This window comes from Salvelinus alpinus, chromosome 14, assembly GCF_045679555.1.
Source record: "Salvelinus alpinus chromosome 14, SLU_Salpinus.1, whole genome shotgun sequence".
NCBI classification, from domain to species: domain Eukaryota; kingdom Metazoa; phylum Chordata; class Actinopteri; order Salmoniformes; family Salmonidae; genus Salvelinus; species Salvelinus alpinus.
This window is the reverse complement of record NC_092099.1, coordinates 3,002,667-3,023,512: the sequence shown is the minus strand read 5'-3', so window position 1 is coordinate 3,023,512 and position 20,846 is coordinate 3,002,667. Positions and strand designations below refer to the sequence as shown.

The 20,846-nt window shown below is 42.2% G+C and overlaps 1 protein-coding gene across 1 annotated transcript; it reads right to left on the bottom strand.

The window, feature by feature from the left end:
* Nucleotides 1-1,581: 1,581 nt before the first annotated feature.
* On the bottom strand, nt 1,582-10,292 carry LOC139538308 (m-AAA protease-interacting protein 1, mitochondrial-like). The gene is made up of 5 exons (XM_071340201.1): nt 9,569-10,292; nt 9,308-9,379; nt 9,043-9,169; nt 2,916-3,066; nt 1,582-2,505 (listed from the first exon to the last, which is right to left on the bottom strand). The coding sequence occupies exons 1-5, from the start codon at nt 9,884-9,886 to the stop codon at nt 2,427-2,429; spliced, it is 747 nt and encodes a 248-aa protein (XP_071196302.1). The 5' UTR covers nt 9,887-10,292; the 3' UTR covers nt 1,582-2,426.
* Nucleotides 10,293-20,846: the final 10,554 nt, after the last annotated feature.

The window sequence follows — 20,846 nt, the reverse complement described above, 5'->3', positions numbered from 1 at the left end:
CCAGAGGTAGCCTGACTGCCATTAGGTACCGAGATGAGATCCTCAGAGCCCTTGTGAGACCATATGCTGACACATGCACATTTGTGGCCTGCTGGAGGTCATTTTGCAGGGCTCTGGCAGTGCTCCTCATTGCACAAAGGCGGAGGTAGCGGTCCTGCTGCTGGGTTGTTGCCCTCCTACGGCCTCCTCCACGTCTCCTGATGTACTGGCCTGTCTCCTGGTAGCGCCTCCATGCTCTGGACACTACGCTGACAGACACAGCAAACCTTCTTGCCACAGCTCGCATTGATGTGCCATCCTGGATGAGCTCTACTACCTGAGCCACTTGTGTGGGTTGTAGACTCCGTCTCATGCTACCACTAGAGTGAGAGCACCGCCAGCATTCAAAAGTGACCAAAACATCAGCCAGGAAGCATAGGAACTGAGAAGTGGTCTGTGGTCACCACCTGCAGAATCACTCCTTTATTGGGGGTGTCTTGCTAATTGCCTATAATTTCCACCTTTTGTCTATTCCATTTGCACAACAGCATGTGAAATTTATTGTCAATCAGTGTTGCTTCCTAAGTGGACAGTTTGATTTCACAGAAGTGTGATTGACTTGGAGTTACATTGTGTTGTTTAAGTGTTCCCTTTATTTTTTTGAGCAGTGTATATATACACACACATACACACATACTACCGGTCAAACGTTTTAAAACCAACTCATTCAAGGGTTTTTCTTTATTAGTAATTTTCTACATTGTAGAATAATAGTGAAGACATCAAATCTATGAAATAACACATGGAATCATGTAGTAACCAAAAGGTTTTAAACAAGTAAAAACCTATTTTATATTTGAGATTCTTCAAATATCAAGGCAAAGGGTGGCTGACAGGTTTGCACTCTTTAGATTCTCTCAACCAGCTTCCTGAGGTAGTCACTTCTTAAAAGTTAATTTGTGGAATTCTTAATGCATTTGAGCCAATCAGTTGTGTTGTGACAAGGTAGGGGTGGTATACAGAAGATAGCCCAATTTGGTAAAAGACCACATCTATATTATAGCAAGAACAGCTCAAATAAGGGCTGAGGGAAGCTGAGGGTTGGGATGTGGAATTAGAGACAAGTGGGAGTGGAGTTGCTGGGCGGAGGATAGAATGATGGTCAAAGATAAGTCAAAAAATTAAGTCAAAATAAAACAAAAAGTACGTACGAATGACACTGAGGGGCAGTGTTGTTACAGTTAATGCCCGTTTGCCTGAGAGTGATGCCGCACAGGTGTTTGTGCACATGCATATACACACACACACTCACACCTTGCTGTTATGATTTTTATTGTCCTTGATGTCTTTAGTTTTTTGCATTCTTGTTTTCATTTTATTTTTCCTCAGATGGTTGAGGGGCAGCTGTTGGGGAACTGTGGTGTGGGATCTAAAACTTTTGAGAGATAGGGAATATATAAAACCTGTATTTTCTCTTTTTTGGGGGGGGGGGGGCACAATTTAATCTATACATTTCAACTTCACTCAAATGTTTAGGAGAACAACGTGTGACAGTCAGAGAGTTCTGCTGCTGAAAGCTGCCAAAGACAATTGCACAACGGGCAGAGTGATCCATTTTCTTTTAATTTGTGTTTGTTGTACCACTATCGCAGCACTACTAATCATGTGTGCACAGGATAAAATTTGATTTGGAGAGTACCCACTAAGAAAGAACACCAATACTTGTCGCCAACAGTAATTAGCAATCACTACTTTTTCAGCTGATGGACTATTCTGGAGATAAAGCACATCTCAAGAAACAGATACAGCACAGTAATTTTTTCCACTAAATAACTTGATTGTTAGAGTACAAGTAGGTTAGAGTAAGTTTGCTCAGGGAATGATTTAAACATTTGTTCATATCTGTATCAAAGTGTGACATTTTCTTTAGTCTGTGTGCACGCTCTACCAAAAGCTTGGACAGAAGCACATCTAAGACTGACTACAGAATCTCAATACAGACCCCTATACTGCTTTTTTTCCTCACAATTTCTGTATGCCCCTTGTCTACCCTCCCCATTGAACAGAAGGAAGAATCTCAGGCTCTAAAAGCAGAGCTGACAAAAAAAGCCTAGTTTGGACCACAGATTGCGGTGCTGCCTGAGACAAGTGGGAAAAACTGGTCTTGCATGGATGTCTGAACAGTAGTAAACTACGAACAGATATGTTTGACTTTTGTACTTTTTCTACAGCGGATAGTATGTGACTTCTGGCAGATAGAAAGTTGGCCTCAAATATTCCCCATGTCTCTCCTGGCCTTGGCTTTGAGAGTCGTTTTGCTCCTGAGGAGCATCAAGATTTTAGCAGGTGGGGGGGATATTCTCGTAGGTTGAGCAGGAAGGATGGTCTTCTATTTCCTGCTTCTCTACCACTCTCCATCTCCCCTACAATCTCCATTCAATCCAAGTTTAATCCAGCAGCTTCGAGTGCTCTATCCTGGTGATGGTCCAGTCTGGCAACACCCCCTTAGTAAACTCCCTTTGGAATCTGCCAACAGCCATGATAAATAAGAGTTGTTAAACAGGAAGTCTATACATTAAACACTTGAGACATTTGAGAGTCATGCAAAGGTGGTTAATGCAGGTAGTTATTCCCTGGGAACAGATCTAGGATCTCAGTGTGCTCATCCCTGAGAAACTGTTTGCAGACTTTGTAAATGCAGCCTAAGACACCCCAATTCTGATCTTTTGCACAATTATTGGCAAAAGATCTGATCTGTTTGGTCGAAACACCAATTAGTGTCAAAAATATCAGAATGGGTTGCCTGTGTAAACACAGCCTGTGTTCTCTCTTTGTCAGATTAAGTATGAATGCTTTATCACAGCTACCTCCAACTGTAGACCATTAAATCAACTGTCATTGTACTTTAGCAAAAACAAACTACAAAGAAAACTCACTCATAGTTGGCTGTGAGCAGTTTCTTTGTCTCCGGCTCACCCTCACCACCTATGGCCACCTGAAAGATACGTGTTCCCTCCAATGATTCCTCAGGCAACCGGGCACTTGTCAGATACCAGTATCTCATCAGAATACTGACAAACTTCCGCCCTGAAAGAGGAGAGAAATGTTTTTAGAACAATGACAAAACAACTATTTGACTAAGAAGGAGAGTGATGGAGAGCTGCATCAGATGATCTGGCCTCCACAATCACCTGACCTCAACCCAATTGAGATGGTTAGGGATGAGTTGGACCACAGAGTGAAGGAAAAGCAACAAGCCAACAAGTGCTCAGCATATATGGAAACTCCTTCAAGACTGTTGGAAAAGCATTCCAGGTGAAGCTGGTTGAGAGAATGCCAAGAGTTTGCAAAGCTGTCATCAAGGCAAAGGGTGGCTACTTTTGAAGAATCTAAAATATATTTATATTTGTTTAACACTTTTTTGGTTACTACATGATTCCATGCGAGTTAGTTGATGCCCTCACAATTATCCTACAAAGTAGAAAATAGTAAAAAATAAAGAAAAACCCTTGAATGAGTAAGTGTGGCCACACTTTTGACTGGTACTGTTATGAAGATATGCATTCTCTGAGAACCACCAGTGTTAGCAAATTGCATAACAGTCATCTGTCATGTTTATATTGCTTTCTGCCCATTTCAGCCAATTTGCTCTTCTGTCTCAGCATACATGTTGCTTTTGTTAGTAAGTGTTAGTATTTTCTGTATTATGCTGGTTATTAAAGTTTAAACAAGGATGTGTTCTTAAGGCCTCATCAGCCTGGTTATTAGTTGGGTCACAGTCAACAGTTACTAAATGAAGTCATTATTAGTATCATCATTGCATGTTCAGCCTAGGGAGAGCCTGTAGTGTGTGTTTGCCAGCCTGTGTGTGTGTGTGTGCGTCTTCGCCATCTGACCTTGATCCGCATGTGCGTGTGTGAGAAAGAGCAATTCCTCTTCATTAGCTTATTAGTTACATTCCAACAGTATCACTCTATGCTGTAGTGACTATGATATTATTTAAGACAAATGTAAAAGATATAAAGACACAATGTGACACGTTTCAGGAAACTAGTCGTATATCGCGCATCACTACTCCACGGGTTAGGCATTTGAAAGTAAAAATGTAAAAAATAAAAATGAAAACACATTTTTTGGCAGAAATGGGAACTTCCATGTGCCTTAATAACAAACTTGTTTGCCATCTTTAAATACAAATACAATTGTTCAATTACGAGCCTAGTTTGTTTTGCAACTGAAAAAGACTTCAAACCAATGTCAACCATTGCATCCCTCACACACATGGAGAAGCGTTCAACCATCTATACGGGTAAGAGAGTCAAGCTAGCTACATTTTCGAATATTATACGTTTCTAATTTTGTCAAAGTCGTTTTCATTGCAAAAATGGTGTGTCTTTACCAGACACGGTAATGTGAAGAACAACATGACCTGCACCAAAGTCAAATTAGGATATAACGTTAGACCAACGAGACGTGTCCAAGTAAAAAAAATCATCAGGTAGAATGCCCTGCTTTTATTTCATCACACTGACAACTGTAAGCCATTTTCTGTAATTACCTCGGCATTGTCTTGTAAATAAGGATCTTGCTGTTTGTTTATTGTCCTGTAATAATGAATACAAATTAGCTAAAGTTAAGATGTCAGCTATATGATAAGGTCATTATTTGAACTGGCTAGCTAGCTAGCTAACAAGCTAGAATCGAATCAAAACATTGGTTAGAAAGTTGCTTTTAGTTGCCTGGTTTGCTAGATTGACATTTACTAAATTCATTTTTAAAACACATGGGTTTATTGATGTTAAAATACATCAGTTATGCTATTTTGGACCATCAGGCTGCTGTCATACAGCTTGTCATTTTGGTGTTTATACTTTTTCATAATGACAACTTTGATGTCGGACGACAATAGCATGTTCAACTCAAATCTTGTGCTCATGATGTCACTGCGACAACTGTCTACAGACATGTCGATAGATGTAGTTTAGACAAGCCTTTAGACTTAATCTTGGGTTGTTTAGTACACTACCGTACGTACTTTGTTTAGGGCAGGTATTCCCAAACTGGGGTACGCACAATGCCGTCGGGGTACGCCAAATAAAAATGTGATACACAAATGTATTTATTTAAAAAAAATATTTCATCTTCACATTTTCAAACAATCCATTTAGATTTTCCAATGGGGCTATAAATTTGGGTGAGTTTTTCCCCCCCTCGCATCCTCGTTTCACTGCCAAAAATAAAATTAAACCATCTAGTGTTCAGCTAAATAATAACAATGTCAAATGCAGGTAGCCTAGTCAAATAATTACAATCCAATCACATTCACCGTTACTCTCTCGCGGGAATTCCACTAACAGTCCGTATGTAGCCAAGCGTAGCTGCTGCTCATGTTGGCATCTGTACTGATGGCGCAAAAGCCATGACAGGGAGACACAGTGGAGTGGTTACGCGAGTGCAAGCAGTTGTTCCCGACGCCACTTGGGTACACTGCACCATCTTGCTGCCAAGGGAATGCCTGACAGCTTGAAAGACGTTTTGGACACTACAGTGAAAATGCTTAACAAAGTTAACCAAGGCCCCTGAACTGTCGTGTATTTTCTGCACTATGCAATGACATGGGCAGTGACCATGTAACGCTTTTACAACATACAGAAGTGCGCTGGTTATCAAGGGGCAAAGTTTTGAAACGTTTTTTTGAATTGAGAGACAAACTAGAAATTCTCTTTACTGACCATCATTTTCACTTGTCTGACCGCTTGCATGATGACGAGTTTCTCACACGACTGGCCTATCTGGGTGATGTTTTTTCTTGCCCGAATGATCTGAATCTAGGATTACAGGGACTCTCCGCAACTATATTCAATATGGGGGCCAAAATTGAGGCTATGATTAAGTTGGAGCTCTTCTCTGTCTGCATTAACAAGGACAACACAAAGGTCTTTCCATCATTGTAGGATTTTTTTGTGTGCAAATAAACTCAAGCTTACGGACTATGTCAAATGTGATATAGCGAAGCACCTGAGTGAGTTGGTTGTGCATTTACGCAGGTACTTTCCCGAAACGGATGACACAAACAACTGGATTCGTTATCCCTTTCATGCCCTACCTCCAGTCCACTTACCGATATCTGAACAAGAGAGCCTCATCGAAATTGCAACAAGCAGTTCTGTGAAAATGTAATTTAAATCAGAAGCCACTGACAGATTTCTGCATTGGGCTGCGCTCCGAGTATCCTGCCTTGGCAAATCGCGCTGTTAAGACACTGATGCCCTTGGCAACCACGTACCTATGTAAGAGTGGATTCTCGGCCCTCACTAGCATGAAAACTAAATACAGGCACAGACTGTGTGGAAAATGATTTAAGACAGACTCTCTCCAATACAACTCAACATTCCAGAGTTATGTGCATCCTTTCAAGCACACCCGTCTCATTAACCTCTTTGGGCTATAGGGGCAGTATTGAGTAGCCTGGATAAAATGTGCCCAATTTAAACGGCCTCGTACTCAATTCTTGCTCGTACAATATGCATATTATTATTACTATTGGATAGAAAACACTCTAGTTTCTAAAACTGTTTGAATTTTGTCTGTGGGTAAAACACAACTCATTTGGCAGCACACTTTCTGACCAGGAAGTGGAAAGTCTGAAATCGATGCTGTGTTCAAGGTTCTGCCTATAAATGGGCATGATACGTATGACTATACGTGCACGTCATACACCTTCCCCTAGATGTCAAGATGAGGTGAGAGGAGAAATGAGTTGATTATCTTGGTCTGAGATATAATGCATCCTCTTGGAATGACGTGTCCCCAATTTTAGGTTTTCTGGAAGGCGCGTGGAGGGACCCGTTATTGCCTACTGGAAAGCTGTCGTTATGGGCCAATACTATCTCCGGCTTTGATTTTATTTGATACATGTCACAATATCATCGTAAAGTATGTTTTTTCAATATAGTTTTATTAGAATATTGAAATTTATTCGGGACGTTAGGCGTGTTGCATTGTTTGCGTTTGTTCACGAAGGAGAGCTTAGCACCACTTGGCCAGTGTGCTTGCTAATTCAAGAGGGAAAAACGACGTTCTGAATCCAAACAAAGACGGTTCTGGACAAAGGACCCCTTGTACAACATTCTGATGGAAGATCTGCAAAAGTAGGAACCATTTTGTGATGCTATTTCATATATCTGTCGAACTGTGTACTAGTAGCTTTGCGCTCAGGTTTTGGTTATTCCCTTACCATAACTAAGTCTTATGTCGCAATGAAGATATTTTTAGAATTCTAACACTGCGATTGCATTAAGAACTAATGGATCTATCGTTTCCTATACAACATGTATTTTTTTGTAATGTTTATGAATAGCTATTTGGTCAGAATAGGTGAGAGTCTAATAGAAATATCCGCACATTCTGGGAAATATATGCTACGTTAGCACATTGTATAACCACGGATTTCAGCTCTAAATATGCACATTTTCGAACAAAACATAAGTGTATGTATAACCTGATGTTATAGGACTGTCATCTGAGGAAGGTTTATGAAGGTTAGTGAAATTTAATATCTTTTGCTGGTTTATTCGCTAACGCTAACGTGCCTATTGCTATCGCTAACGTGCCTTGATGAATGAATGCGGTAGTGTGGTAGGCTATTGTAGTAAGCTAATATAATGCTATATTGTGTTTTCGCTGTAAAACACTTTAAAAAAATCGGAAATATTGGCTGGATTCACAAGATGTTTGTCTTTAATTTGCTGTACACCATCGATTTTTCAGAAAAGTTTTATGATGAGTATTTAGGTAATTCACGTTGGTCTATAATTACTCTGGCTGCTTCAGTGCTATTTTTGACGGTAGCTGTGATGGTAGCTGCAATGTAAAACTGATTTATACCTCAAATATGCTCATTTTTCGAACAAAACATAGATTTATTGAATAACATGTTATAAGACTGTCATCTGATGAAGTTGTTTCTTGGTTAGTTTGGTTGGTTCTAGGTTAGTTTGGTTGGTTTTGTGCATGCTACCTGTGCTGTGAAAAATGTCTGTGCTTTTTTTCTATTTGGAGGTGAGCTAACATAAATATACGTGGTGTTTTCCCTGTAAAACATTTTAAAAAAATCGGACATGTTGGCTGGATTCACAAGATGTGTATCTTTCATTAGCTGTATTGGACTTGTTAATGTGTGAAAGTTAAATATTTCAAAAAAATATTTTTTGAATTTCACGCTCTGCCTTTTCAGTGGAATGTGGGAGGAGTTCCGCTAGCCGGGGCTGTAAAGGGCTGTAAAGGTTAACCTGTGGTGAGTTATTCACCATTTTTGATGAACAAATACGGTTTTATATGTAAGATGGTTAAATAAAGACCAAAATGATTGATTATTATTATTTGTGCCCTGATCCTCTTTGTCACTACCCACGAGCCGGGTTGTGACAAACTCACTCATTCTTATGTTTAATAATAGTATCGTATATTGTGTGTATGGCAGGCTTACAATGATGGGAAAACAAAATTTGAGTGCGCTGACCTTAGTGCTAGAGGAGGTACGCAGCTGGAGGTTGAACGTTTGAAGGGGTACGGAATAGAGGTCGACCGATTATGATTTTTCAACGCCGATGCAGATTATTGGAGGACCAAAAAAAGCCATGCCGATTAATCGGTCAACCTCTAGTACAGGACAATAAAAAGTTTGGGAACCACCAGTTTAGGACATGGCCTCACATGTGAATCATCAAATAGATGGGTGGGGCTAAGGCTTAAGAGGGTGTGAACGATGCTAAATGGATGTAGACAAAGAAGAGCTCTCCAGTAGGTGTACCAAAGCGATTCAAGAGCCATTTTCTCAAAAGTGGGGTTACAAGTTGATCAACTTTCCCTTTTGCCTAAACTGTAGTGTATGATATACAATGTTCTAGCTCTGAGTCTCTACTTTAATTAAATATTTTAAAAAAGCTTTTTTTTTTTTTTTACCAATTTTTTCTACATAAGAAAAATATTTTGAAAAAATTGAGCAGGCCAATCACATTTAAGAACAAAAAAACTCCACTAACAACAACATCTGGCTCTTACCATCATCATCATCATAAATGCCAACATCCCCTGGTGTTGTGTACACCAAGTCTTCCGGATCTGCAGAAAGCGCTTGCAGGTGACTTGGTGGGAGCAGAGCACATTTCTCTTCCAGTTTTGCAATCAGCTGTGTGGGAGAAAATGGAGAGAGGAAATATGATTAAGGGCCAAATGTCTGCAGAGAATGCTGTTGAAAATACCAGGTATCCTATCAATGCTACACAGACATTATTTTAGCAACAATGTCTGAGTATATCATACTCACGTCTTTAGCAACCAGACCTTCAAGTGCCTCAAATTGACTCCCTGACAACAGTCTTGAAACATGGGAGAATGCCTGCAACACATGGCGGGGACGACGAGGACACTGTCACTTATTTAACCAGAACTGAACTGTGCACAAAACTTGGATTGCAGTAACGCCCACCTTGTCTGGATGTGTCTATGTCAGAAATACTTTATTTCTTAAAGTAGCTAGCTTCCACTTGCTAGAGACCACTCATTCCACGGATTGTAACCTACCTACCTGTTTCGACCCCTCTGTGAATTCTTCGATCTTGAATTCCTTGTCTAAATAAACCCGAATCAAAAAGTAGTATACTCGGGTTCGGAACCATATTAAAGGGTTGGGGATGCCGAGCACAACCACCTTCTGGTTTTGTTTACCTCCACCTCGATCAGAGCAATAAGTTCGGACGGTGGACACAACACCAAAGGACAAAGTAGGAGCCAGGCGGGTGGTCTTGATGGCCCGGGGAAGCACAACGTGCTCAGGTTTCAAGAAACGACTCAGTACTGAAGGCAGTCTGCTACAATTGCAACCTCTTAACATGGGCAGCGCCATCTTTTTTTGTTCTACGTTTACGGTCCAAACACTTAAAAGACACACCCTATTCCCTCAGCCCTCAAATTAAGTGGACACTTCTGATGACGTTCCATGACGTCTGACGAGTATACACTTGCAGGGCGAGGGAGGAAGCAATGATTTTTAAATGGACCACCATTGGCCGGAAATTCATCACTCGTTCATCCCGCGATGATTGTGTTTTCAGCCAACGGTGACTTGCGCTACATTCAATTATGAGTGGATGTCTACCTATATGAAATATATAATTATAATATACGCCTACTGTATGATAGTTAGCTAATTAATTTGCTAGCTAACGTTAGCTTGCCTAGCTGGAACTTGTTTTATTGTTTTATGTGTTTTGTTTCTACAATTACCAAAATATAACAAAAAATAAAAACAAAAAAAATACCTTTTATTTAGTAGGAAAATGTCTAACTTATTTGCATTCGTTTTTACTTACACTTGTATGTTGACTTCTTCATTGATGTTGTTTTATGGGGAGTTTCAGGCCCGGAGTGAACGTAATTGTACACTCTTAAAGCCAACTAAAAACGAGAGCTGAGGGGCTTAGGTTGCAAACTTCCCTTGCTTGGCTAATCATTTGGATTCCCCAAGGGCATAAGGCGAGGGTAAGTGGACGAGGGTGTGTCTTTTAAGTGTTTGGACCGTAGCCCGAATCTCTGCTATTCACTCTGTATCATCCGACAGTGAACATGGGTTCACGCATTATTTGGTTCCTACTTTATAAAAGCTCTGACACATGACATTCATAAGTATGAGCTAATGCCATTTAATTCGTACTTTACTTAACAATGTACTTGTAGATTCTTATGACTGAAGGTAAGTATAGATGACTAGTGAAGCTTGACTTTAAATACAAAACAATACGTTTATTAGTGGACCTCAGATTGCATGTTGAACCAGAGAGGAAGAGGCGAAGTGAGAAGGTTTACTACCATCAAAATCTGTCCATGATAAGAAGACTGATATACCATGGGGTCCACGACCCTCTAGGGGTCCGCAGAGGTACTGCAGGGGGTCCACACAATGTTTTTATTTATTTATGTTTTTATGAATATCGCTAGCAAAAACAGAATAAACAAACTTTGACATACCTACAGTACAAAACAGTACTTCTTTCTAATGATGTCAACTTCATTTCTCCCCCGCACCGGCTGTCTCGATGTCAGAACGCTCGGCTATGAAAAGACAACTGACATTTACTCCTGAGGTGCCGACCTTTTTCACCCTCTATTACCCTAGCCTGCCTTCCCACCTTTGGGCTCCCGAGTGGCACAGCGGTCTAAGGCACTGCATCTCAGTGCTAGTGGTGTCACTACAGACCTACTGGTTCAACTCCTGTTGAGCAAATTAGACTCATTGGAGCAGTCTGTCATAGCTGGTGTAATTCTCCTGTCTTATCTCGTGTCCTGTGTGATCTTAGGTATGCTCCCTCTAATTCTCCCATCTCGCTCTCTCTCTCCCCTCCAGGAGGACCTGAGCCCTAGGACCATGCTTCAGGACTACCTGCCCTGACGACTCCTGTCTGTCCACGTCCCCAGTCCACACGGTTGTGCTGCTGATCCAGTTTCTATTTTTCTGCCCTGACCAGTTCACCGGTCGTGCTACCTTGTCACGGACCTGCTGTTTCGACCCTCTCTCTCTCCCCTGCACCTGCTGTCTCGACGTCAGAACGCTCGGCTATGAAAAGACAACTGACATTTACTCCTGAGGTGCTGAACTTTTTCACCCTCTATAACCCTAGTTTGCCTTCCCGCCTTGGTGCTACCGAGTGGCACAGCAGTCTAAGGCACTGCATCTCAGTGCTAGAGGTGTCACTACAGACCCTGGTTCGATTCCAGGCTATACTACCACCGGCCGTGATTAGGAGTCCCATAGGGCAGCGCACAATTGGCCCAGCGTCGTCCGGGTTAGGGTTTGGCCGGGGAGGCCGTCATTGTAAATAAGAATTTGCATAGTTAAATAAAGGTTAAATATTTAAAAAATAACCACTGTGATTATTATTTGACCCTGCTGGTCACCTATGAACGTTTGAACATCTTGAAGAACGATCTGGCCTTATTAGCCATGTACTCTTATAATCTCCACCCGGCACAGCCAGAAGAGGACTGGTCACCTCTCAGCCTGGTTCCTCTCTAGGTTTCTTCCTATGTTCCTGCCTTTCTAGGGAGTTTTCATAGCCACCTTGCTTCTACATCTGCATTGCTTGCTCTGGGGTTTTAGGCTTGGTTTCTGTATAAGCACTTTGACATCTATTGATGTAAAAAGGGCTTTATAAACACATTTGATTACATCAAAAATGAGTTTTATAAATAAATACATGTGATTGATTGATTGATTGATTGATTGATTTACAATCACTGCAGTATTTGACATAAGCTTTGAAAAAGCACCGAACGATTTCCAGGCGCGGCAAGTGCCGTTGGCTGCTGGTATAAGCTTTCTTGACTTGGACATACATTTTTTTCCAAAACATGGCTAACCTTTCTTTAATGAGCTAAACAGCCACAATTAGCAAAAATGTGTTTGGGATTACCTTTCTAGGTAATTGGCTACGTTATAGTTTACACTCACTCTATCAATTATAATGTCCAGAGGTCAAAATAATGAAAAACTATTCATTAGAAAATGTTGATTACTTCTCCTTGCCATTATCATTCACCTGATGATAAGACATGCACATTGTTTTTTGCTAACATATGATTGGGGTCCCTGGATCACCGGTTTGATGGGCGGGGGTCCCTGGGCAAGAAAAGGTTGAAGACCCCTGCGATAGACTGATAACCATACCACCTGCCTTCCTGCCTTTGGGACAACGACTCCCATTGTTAGGATGGGAGACAAGGCCATCTTGTCATTATATCTCTGGTTGAACTCATCAGTAGCTTCAAGACCGGAACTACTTTCAGACTGCATGACAACCCTGTATTACTATGTGCTTGTCACTGGTAGTATACGTGCACAATACTATATACTATACTGAACAAAAATATGAACCCAACATGTAAACTGTTGGTTCCATGTTTCATGAGCTGAAATAAAAGATACCAGAAATGTTCCATACGTACAGAAAAGCTTATTTCTCAAAATTGTTGTGCACAAATTTGTTTACATTGCTGTTAGTGAACATTTCTCCTTTGCCAAGATAATCCATCCACCTGACAGGTGTGGCATATCAAGAACGTGATTAAACAGCACTATCACTACACAGCTGCAACTTGTGCTGGGGACAATAAAAGGCCACTCTAAAGTGTGCAGTTTTGTCACACAACACAATGCCACAGATGTCTCAAGTTGAGGGAGCGTGCAATTGGAATGCTGACTTCAGGAATGTCCACCAGAGCTGTTGCCAGGGAATTGAATGTTAATTTGAATGTGAATTTGGCAGTATGTCCAACCGTCCTCACAACCGCAGACCACGTGTAACCATGCCAGCCCGAGACCTCCACATCCGACATCTTTACCTGCGGGATCAACTGAGACCAGCCACCTGGACAGCTGATAAAACTGAATATTTCTGTCTGTAATAAAACTATTTTGTGGGTAAAACCTCATTCTGATTGGCTGGGCCTGGCTCCTCAATGGATGGGCCAGGCTCCCAAGTGGGTGGGCCTATGCCCTCCCAGGCCGACCCATGGTTGCGCCCCTGCCCGGTCATGTGAAATCCATAGATTAGGGCCTAATTTATTTATTTAAAATGTACTGATTTCCTTATATGAACTCAGTAAAATCGTCATAATTGTTTCATGTTGCTTCTATATTTTTGTTCAGTATACATATCCCCTTTTTACATTAAAGGATATCGATAAACATTCATGGAAACCATTCTTGTTCCTGAATAAACTCATGACAAACTGTCAAATATAATTTCATAAGAGGGAACATACGGATCCTCTTGAGTGACACAGCGGTCTAAGGCACTGCATCGCAGTGCTAGAGGCGTCATTACAGTCCCCGTTTCGATCACGCGCACAATTAGCCCAGCGTGTCCGGGTTAGAGGAGGGTTTGGCAGGGAGGCTTTATTTGTCTCATTGCGCTCTAGCGACTCCTTGTGGCGGGACCTCGGTTGTCAGGTGAACGGTGTTTACTCCAACACATTGGTGTGGCTTCCGGGTTAAGCAGGCGGGTGTTAAGAAGCGTGGTTTGGCGGGTCGTGTTTCGGAGGACGCATGACGCAACCTTCGCCTCCCGAGCACGGTGGTGGAGTTGCAGCGATGAGACAAGATCGAAATTGGGGAGAAAAGGGGGGTATATATACTGTATATAGTACTAGTCAAAAGTTTGGACACACCTATTCATTCCAGGATTTCTTCTTTATTTTTACTATTTTCTACATTGTAGCATAATAGTGAAGACATCAAAACTATTAAATAACACATATGGAATCATGTAGTAACCAAAAAAAGTGTTAAACAAATCAAATTATATTTTAGATTTGAGATTCTTCAAATAGCCACCCTTTGCCTTGATGACAGCTTTGCACACGTTGTATCAAGGGACCTAAACATTCCCCACACCGTTACACCATCGCCACCAGCCTGTACCGTTGACTCCAGGCAGGATGGGGCCATGGACTCGTGCTGCTTACTCCAAATCCTGATTCTGCCATCAGCATGACGCAACAGGTACCGGGATGTGTCTGACCAGGCAATGTTTTTCCACTCCTCAATTGTCCAGTGCTGGTGACAGCGTGCCCGCTGGAGCCGCTTCTTCTTATTTTTAGCTAATGGGAGTGGAAGCCGGTGTGGTCGTCTGCTGCAATAGTTCATCCGTGACAAGAACTGACGAGTTGTGCGTTCCAAGATGCCGTTCTTCACACCACTGTTGTACTGTGCTGTTATTTGCCTGTTTGTGGCCCGCCTGTTAGCTTGCACGATTCTTGCCCTTCTCCTTCGACCTCTCATCAACAAGCTGTTTTTCGCCCACAGGAACGTAGTTACGAAAGTTCAATCAGTAAGTCTGGTCTGAATGGATCGTCACTTTTCATTCATCTAGTAAACTCTTAACTCACATAACTTTCTCTCACTCAGGGCGGGGGGGTGAATGCTTCATGATTAACGACTCATGGTGTAATCATAACAACATACGGGAACTCAAGTCCTTCTGCTCACCCGATCTAGAATTCCTTGCAATCAAATGCCGGCCATTTTACCTACCAAGAGAATTCTCGTCAGTTATAGTCACAGCTGTGTACATTCCCCCTCAAGCAGACACCAAGACGGCCGTCAAGGAACTTCACTGGACTATATGCAAACTGGGGATTTTAACAAAGCAAATTTGAGGACAAGGCTACCTAAATTCTACCAGCATATTGATTGCACTACGTGCATGGGCAATACCCTCGACCACTGCTACTCTAACTTCCGCGATGCATACAAAGCCCTCCCTCGACCTCCCTTCAGCAAATCTGACCACGACTCCATCTTGCTCCTATCGTCTTATAGACAGAAACTCAAACAGGATGTACCAGTGATGAGAACCATTCAATGCTGGTCTGACCAATCGGAAGCCACGCTTCAAGATTGTTTTGATCACGCGGACTGGAATATGTTCCGGTCAGCCTCAGAGAACAACATCGACCTATACGCTAACACAGTGAGTGCATTTATAAAGAAGTGCATTGGAGATGTTGTACCCACTGTGACTATTGAAACTTACCCAAACCAGAAACCGTGGATGGATGGTGGCATTCGCACAAAACTGAAAGCTCGATCCACCACATTTAACCATAGAAAGAGGTCTGGGATAATGACCGAATATAAACAGTGTAGTTATTCCCTCCGCAAGGCAATCAAACAAGCGAAATGCCAAAACAAGAACAATGTGGAGTAGCAATTCAACGGTTCAGACACGAGATGTACGTGGCAGGGTCTACAGGAAATCACGGACTACAAAAAGAAAACCAGCCACGTCATGGACACCGACGTCACGCTTCCAGACAAACTAAACACCTTCTTTGCCCGCTTTGAGGATAATACAGTGCCACAGTTGCGGCCCACTAACAAGGACTACGCCCCCCTCGCAAGGCTGTTGGCCCAGACGGCACCCCCGGCCGCAATCTCAGAGCATGCGCAGACCAGCTGGCTGGTGGGTTTAAGGACATATTCAATCATTCCCTATCCCAGTCTGCTGTCCCCACATGCTTCAAGATGGCTACCATTTTTCATGTACCCAAGAAGGCAAAGTTAACTGAACTAAATGACTACCGCCCTGTAGCACTCACTTCTGTCATCATGAAGTGCTATGAGAGACTAGTCAAGGATCATATCACCTCCACCTTACCGGCCACCCTAGACCCACTTCAGTTTGCATACCGCCCCAATAGGTCTACAGACAACGCAATCACCATCACACTGCCCTATCTGGACAAGAGGAATACCTATGTAAGCATGCTGTTCATTGGCTGCAGCTCAGCATTCAACACCATAGTACCCTCCAAGCTCATCTTTAAGGTAGAGGCCCTGGGTCTCAACCCCGCCCTGTGCAATTCGGTCCTGGAATTTCTGACGGGCTGCCCCCAGGCGGTGAAGGTAGGAAACAACACCTCCACTTCGCTGACCCTGGGGCCCCACAAGGGTGTGTGCTCATCCCCCTCCTTTACTCCCTGTTCACCCACGACTGCGTGGCCATGCACACCTCCAACTCAATCATCAAGTTTGCAGACGACACAACAGTAGTGGGCTTGATTACCAACAACAACGAGACAGCCTACAGGAGGAAGGAGGTAAGGGCACTCGGAGTGTGGTGTTAGGAAAACAACCTCTCACTCAACGTCAACAAAACAAAGGAGATAATCGTGGACTTCAGGAAACAGCAGAGGGAGCACCCCCCTATCCACATCGAAAGTACAGCAGTGGAGAAGGTGGAAAGTTAAGTTCCTCGGCGAACACAAACAAACTGAAATGGGCCACCCACACAGTGCGCAATGGCGCCTCTTCAACCTCAGGAGGCTGAAGAAATTTGTCTTATCACCCAAACCTCTGCCAAACTTTTACAGATGCACAATCGAGAGCATCATGTCAGGCTGTATCACAGCCTGGTACAGCAACTGCACCGCCTTCAACCGCAAGGCTCTCCAGAGGGTGGTGCGGTCTGCACAATGCATCACCGGGGGAAAACTACCTGCCCTACATGACACCTACAGCACCCAATGTCACAGGAAGGCCAAAAAGATCATCAAGGACATCAACCACCCGAGCCACTGCCTGTTCACATCGCTACCATCCAGAAGGCGAGGTCAGTACAGGTACATCAAAGCTGGGACTGAGAGACTGAAAAACAGCTTCTATCTCAAGGCCATCAGACTGCTAAACAGCAAACACTATCGCAGAGAGGCTGCTGCCTACATTGAGACCCAATCACTGGCCACTTTAATAAATGGATCACAAGTCACTTTATACAATGCCATTCCAAATGATGCCACTTTAATAATGTTCACTTATGTTACATTACTCATATCACATGTATATACTGTATTTTAGACCATCTATTGCACCTTGCCTATGCCACTCGGCCATCGCTCATCCATATACTTACATGTACATTTTCTCATTCACCCCTTTAGATTTGTGTGTATTAGGTAGTTGTTGGGGAATTGTTAGATTACTTGTTAGATGTTATTGTACTGTCGGAACTAGAAGCACAAGCATTTCACTAGAGTCGCATTAATCTGCTAACCATGTGTATGTGACAAATAACATTTGATTTGATAAGCTGAAGGAGATGTGGTGATATATTTTTTGGAGATGTGGTGATACGTTTTTGCCATGACCTTGACCAATAAGACACTAACAAAAGTGATGGTCCTCTGAATGGGAGACTAAGCTGCCTGACTAGAACTAACCAGAAGGGATGGCTAGAATCAGCTGACTGAAGCTGGCCGTTTTCAACAAGTAGTGAAGTTCTAGCTAATAAACAAATTGTCACGTTCCTGACCTTATTTTTCCTTTGTTTAACTTTGTTTAGTTGGTCAGGACGTGAGCTGGGTGGGTAGTCTATGTTTTGTGTTTCTATGTTGGGGTTAATGTGTTGCCTGATATGGTTCTCAATTAGAGGCAGGTGTTTGACGTTTCCTCTGATTGAGAACCATATTAAGGTAGGGTGTTCTCACTGTTTGTTTGTGGGTGGTTGTCTTCCGTGTCTGTATGTCTACCACACGGGACTGTTTCGTTTGTCGTTCGTGTATGTAGTCTGTTCCTGTTCGTGCGTTCTTCGTAGTTTGTAAGTTCTCAAGTCAGGTCTGTCTACATCGTTTATTTGTTTTGTAGTTTGTTAAAGTGTTTTCGTGTTTCGTTCTTTCATTTAAATAAATCATTATGTCAAACTATCACGCTGCACTTTGGTCCAATCCCTACTCCTCCTCTTCAGACGAAGAGGAGGAGAACGACCGTTACACAAATTCGTTATCATTATCTGTTCTGCCTTGATTAGTGTGCTGAGTTCTACAGCACAGATGACTGCCATCTTCGACATTATTGCATTGGCCAAATGTTACAAAGTAGCGAGGCACAGACTCCGATACATTTAGATTTCTGGGAACAGTCTCATATCTTTGGTGCCGTACACCTTCATCAACAAGCTGGCAAACTAGCTACCATATGGCCATTCAAACAAGCTTGTGCTAGACTGCTGGCTGGAGCAAATTTGCTCAGCTGATCAAGCATGGTTTTCCAGTTTGCCGTAGTAGCCATAGCTACAGAGGAGTGATTTTCAGAATTATTTATCTATTGTGTGTGTCATTGAAGCAAGGATTACACGGCCACATAAAAAAACTACTCAGAGTCTTATTTGTTTCATGTAGATGTGTTTATGAGGGTACAAACACGACAAATTGGCGACAAGATTGAACCTGCATCTTACCGATGTGCACCCGATGCATGCAACGTCAGAATGCACTGTCTATTCTAGGGAGAGGGATGCGTGTGTCAAGTGAAAAAGCACAGAATGACTTTGCATGAAAGTGATTGTGAAAACCTTTACCTGAATAAACATTTCGGGATATATTGGAACTATTGCCGCTTTTGATAGCAGCTGTATTGACGATTGGACAACCTATACTGAACAAAAATATAAACGCAACATGTAAAGTGTTGTTCGCATGTATCATGAGCTGAAATAAAATATCCTAGAAATGTTCCATACGCACAAAAGCTTATTTCTCTAAAATTTTGTGCAAAAATTTGCTTACATCCCTGTTAGTGAGCATTTTATCCTTTGTCAAGATAAGAGATATGCTTACTTAAGTCATTCAAGTTCAGCATAGCTAGCCAGCTAGCAAGCGATCCCCATTTCTTGGTAGCTAACCAAATGAAATGAAAAAAGATAGGGAAAAGCTGTTCATTCACACACTCCTCCAATGACATGACATCCTCCCAGCAGCTAGCTAGCTAACGTTAGGCTCCATGTTTTTAGCTTGCTAAATAAATAGCTAGCTACATAAATACGCAAGACCAGGGGTGTCAAACTCAATCAGCGCACGGACCATATTGAAAAAACACAGTGAATTCGCAGGCCAGACATAGCCTATTTATATATACAAAAAAAAACATGTAACTACGACCCAAACTGGCAATGGTTTTATTTGAAAAAATATTTCCCTTTAATGTCCACTTATGTACATAGGATGCTGTATATAGCGTTTTCCCTTGCTAGTTTGATTGTATTGACATTCCCAGCCTTAGTTAGAGTCGTCCATTTTCAGTCATTGAAACTGAAAGTGCATCCAGAATGGTTGTGGCAGCAAACAATGTACCAGGCCAGCTGTGATTTACAATCCGATAACAATATATTTTGACTACCAAGAAATGTATTGGTGAATTATATGAACTGCATCTATCTATTCTGCCAACAATGCCTAACTCTACGTCATGGAATTTTGAGTCAAATAGTTAGTTTTGAAGCATAAACTGGGAATTCAATATTTTTGACTGATATTATGATCGTCTGTTTGTTTCATATATGCAAAGTAGTTAAATAGTAGTTAAATTTTATAGGATGATCCCTTATAGGATACTTCAAAGTTACTCAATCTCTCTAGTCTGTGGTGTCCTCCCGTCTTTCCCCGTGGTCAGGGGATGGACAACCTGCTGGCCCAGGTAACGGGGAGGAAGCGTGTGGTGCTCTACAGCCCCCAGGATACATTGCACCTCTACCTGACGGGTGAGACCCCTGGAGGGAGATTGTATCTCCTTGTGTCAGGAAAATGGCATAATACTTCCACAGTAACGAAAGCAAATTCTCTACATGTACATACCTGTCTATTGACTTTCACATCTAACTTAGTGTCAGGTGACAAATCTGAGGGTCTGGTCAGACTGTTCAGACCTGGGGTGGTTTCCAGAGTTTGTGAAGGCTTGGTGGTACTAGTGTACTAGAACCTAGAGACTTTTTTTCGCCATCGCTGGTATGGGCAGACTGGGTGATGAAATGAAGGGCTCTATTCAAATCTGTAAAGCTGAAGAGTTACAGACTCTGTACTAGAAATGTAAAGGTCATTTCTGATTGAGCAGACATATGCAGTGTTTACCGTGAATGCGGGCTAAACTAAAGCGGGAACATTGCTTTAAATTGCAATCACTCTGTAAAGCTGAACTTCTGCTATGTGGATTGAATAGAGCCCTTAATTCTGATTACACACAAGTCAAACAAATTGAATTAAATTTGTCCCCAATACTAAATAGTATGGAATTTACTGTAATTACCAGAATTTACACTGTAAACAGAAGTGTGCAGTTACTGTACATGAGTTACATCAGTTCAATATTGCCCCCCCGTTTCTCCCTTAGACCTGTGGTTTCCTAACACCATGGCGTTACAGTTTTGCATGGGTGTCAACATTTTCTGGTGCCACCTGCCTACAGAAGGTTGCAACAAGAAGGACCCCTATGGCAAGAACAAGGGTGTAGAGAAAATGTTGCAGTTTTACAGCTAATT